The 2,161-nt window shown below is 45.8% G+C and overlaps 1 protein-coding gene across 1 annotated transcript; it reads right to left on the reverse strand.

Annotated features, from left to right (window-relative positions):
* Positions 1-19: 19 nt before the first annotated feature.
* Positions 20-2,066, reverse strand: LOC111647237 (alpha-mannosidase 2x-like). Its single transcript, XM_023396888.2, has 3 exons — positions 1,853-2,066; positions 1,621-1,734; positions 20-1,344 (listed from the first exon to the last, which is right to left on the reverse strand). The coding sequence occupies exons 1-3, from the start codon at positions 2,045-2,047 to the stop codon at positions 1,192-1,194; spliced, it is 462 nt and encodes a 153-aa protein (XP_023252656.1). The 5' UTR covers positions 2,048-2,066; the 3' UTR covers positions 20-1,191.
* Positions 2,067-2,161: the final 95 nt, after the last annotated feature.

Genomic DNA, 2,161 nt, shown 5'->3' on the forward strand with positions numbered 1-2,161 from the left:
TTTTTTTTTTTTTTGCAAGTTGGTTGAACTGGCCCTTTAAGTCCAGTACTTCAACAGGACGCCTCCTTTTCTGATTTAAGATGTGACCCACTGTTTGACACAGACACCCAAACTGATCAATGATACCTAACAGTACTATGAATGGTCCCTGATAGTGAACACCGTAACCTCAACATTCCCCTCTCCCCCCCTCACAAACAAAGAAGAAAAAAAAAAAAACCTCAAGTATTCACATCAACATACTCTGCAGACACACACACACACACACACACAGATATATCTGCCTTGTGGTATATATGAGGTATAGCACAGGAATGACAAACAGGTGCTTCCACAGTTTTTCGAAGAGGAAGCTCAGGCAGGGGGGAAAAAAAGAAGAGAGGGAGTGAAGGTCTTCAGACTATCTACAAGCAAAAACAGCGGACAGAAGGTAAACAGTCAGCCGATATGATTAATGAGCACATCTTTATCACGTAGTGACCAACATGGGACTCTTGGACTCAGACGTACAATAGCTCAAAGAGCCGCAGCTTGGGTCTCCAGGTGAGTTGAGATGGAGAGACCACACATTCTCTTTGCTGCATTCGAGTCTGTCGTAAACAAAATTTAACTGCAGTCAACATTAGATTGATAGATACAAAAACAAACTGCTGTGATGTGTGACTTCTTCACTGCGTACAAAAAAAGAAAAAGAAAAAAATTAAAAACCCATACATCAAATAAAGCTTTGTAAATTGCACTCTGATGTGGCACAAGTCCCAACCTCCTCGTCATTTGGGATATTTACATTCAGTAGTTCAGTCTAGGATGGAGCGAAGATAGAAAAAGACACAAGTTCTTACAAAGCAGAACTAAATGAGATTTCATTTCGATTACAGAGATAAACAGATACTGGGTCGTATCTGACGAGCGATTCTGGCAGTCTCAGTTGTTTTGGAACAGCTGCGAGTTCACCCGGGTTTTACTGCTCTCGGAGACGTCCACAGTAACAGCTATCGCCTGCCCCCTGCTGTGCAGTCTCTCCTGTTACAGTGGACCATTTCTCTCCGAGCTGTAGTGTTTGTGGTTCTGCTTGACGAAACAGAGAGACCCAGACCCCTCTGTTGCCAGTCTGTGGCCCGGAGTGGGCCTGGTTCTTGGTCCAAGGAGTCTGCTGCCTGTTTTTATTGCCTCGTTTGGTTCGGACGGCTCTTAGCGAAGTTTGAGCTTGAAGGCAGAGATCTCCATGGGATCAAGACTGATGGTGGAGTCGTTGGCCAGAGGCGTGCCGGCGTGCATCAGGGTCAGGGACATGGGCTGCAGCAGCTGCAGGTCCAGGTTCTTGAACAGTCCTGATACACTCAGCTGCAGAGGGCGAGAAGGGAAGGAAGGCCAAGAAGATTAGAAAGTAAGTATGAAGTAAAAGTACATCCACTCTGAGTGTTGCGTTATTATTAAACACTAATAAGTCAATAAATTTAATCACAATTGTTCCTTCTTAATTATAGAGGAGTGGAGGTATAAAGTAGCATAGAACAGAAAGATTTAAGCAAAGTACTAAGTTCAAGTGTGTGATTAAATGTACTTTTCCCACTAACAAACAAATCTCTGCTTTGTGTGCGTGTGTGTTTCTACCCTGACCTGTCCTTGTGTGGTGGTGCAGTTGAAACCCAGGTTCTGAGCCTCAAACCCACAGTCCAGCGCCAGACGGTGAAGAATCATGGCTGTGTATGGAGATGGAGAGTGGGGGTCCTGCTGCTCACGCGCACGCACACACACGCACACACACATACACACACGTTGGTTTCAAAGTCAACACATAAAATACGAAAAGCCAAAATGAGCACGTATGTCGTCATTTCTGTCTCGTCACCTGGCTCTGGATGCTGCGCAGGTTCAGCAGGTGGAAGTCGCAAGGAAGGATGGACTTGAGAGGGGCGAAGGTTTGCAGAGGAGGGATGCCACGTCTTTTGGGCAGGACGGGCAGCGCCAAGATCTCGTGGTTCAGGATGGCGTTGGTTATGTGACTGAGTATCGACGGGAAGCTCGTTGTTGCACTGTCCATCATCTGGAGGAGGGCAGAGATAGATTAGATCCCGACTGTAGATGCTCGAGGCTCTAATTAGTTTGTCAGAGTAGGAGGTATATTTCTAATTCTAGTCCAGACACAGTGCTAATCGAT

The sequence above is a fragment of the Seriola lalandi genome, unplaced genomic scaffold (genome assembly GCF_002814215.2).
Source record: "Seriola lalandi dorsalis isolate HSWRI2012SDOR001 ecotype SW California unplaced genomic scaffold, Sedor1 jcf7180001963428, whole genome shotgun sequence".
NCBI classification, from domain to species: Eukaryota; Metazoa; Chordata; class Actinopteri; order Carangiformes; family Carangidae; genus Seriola; species Seriola lalandi.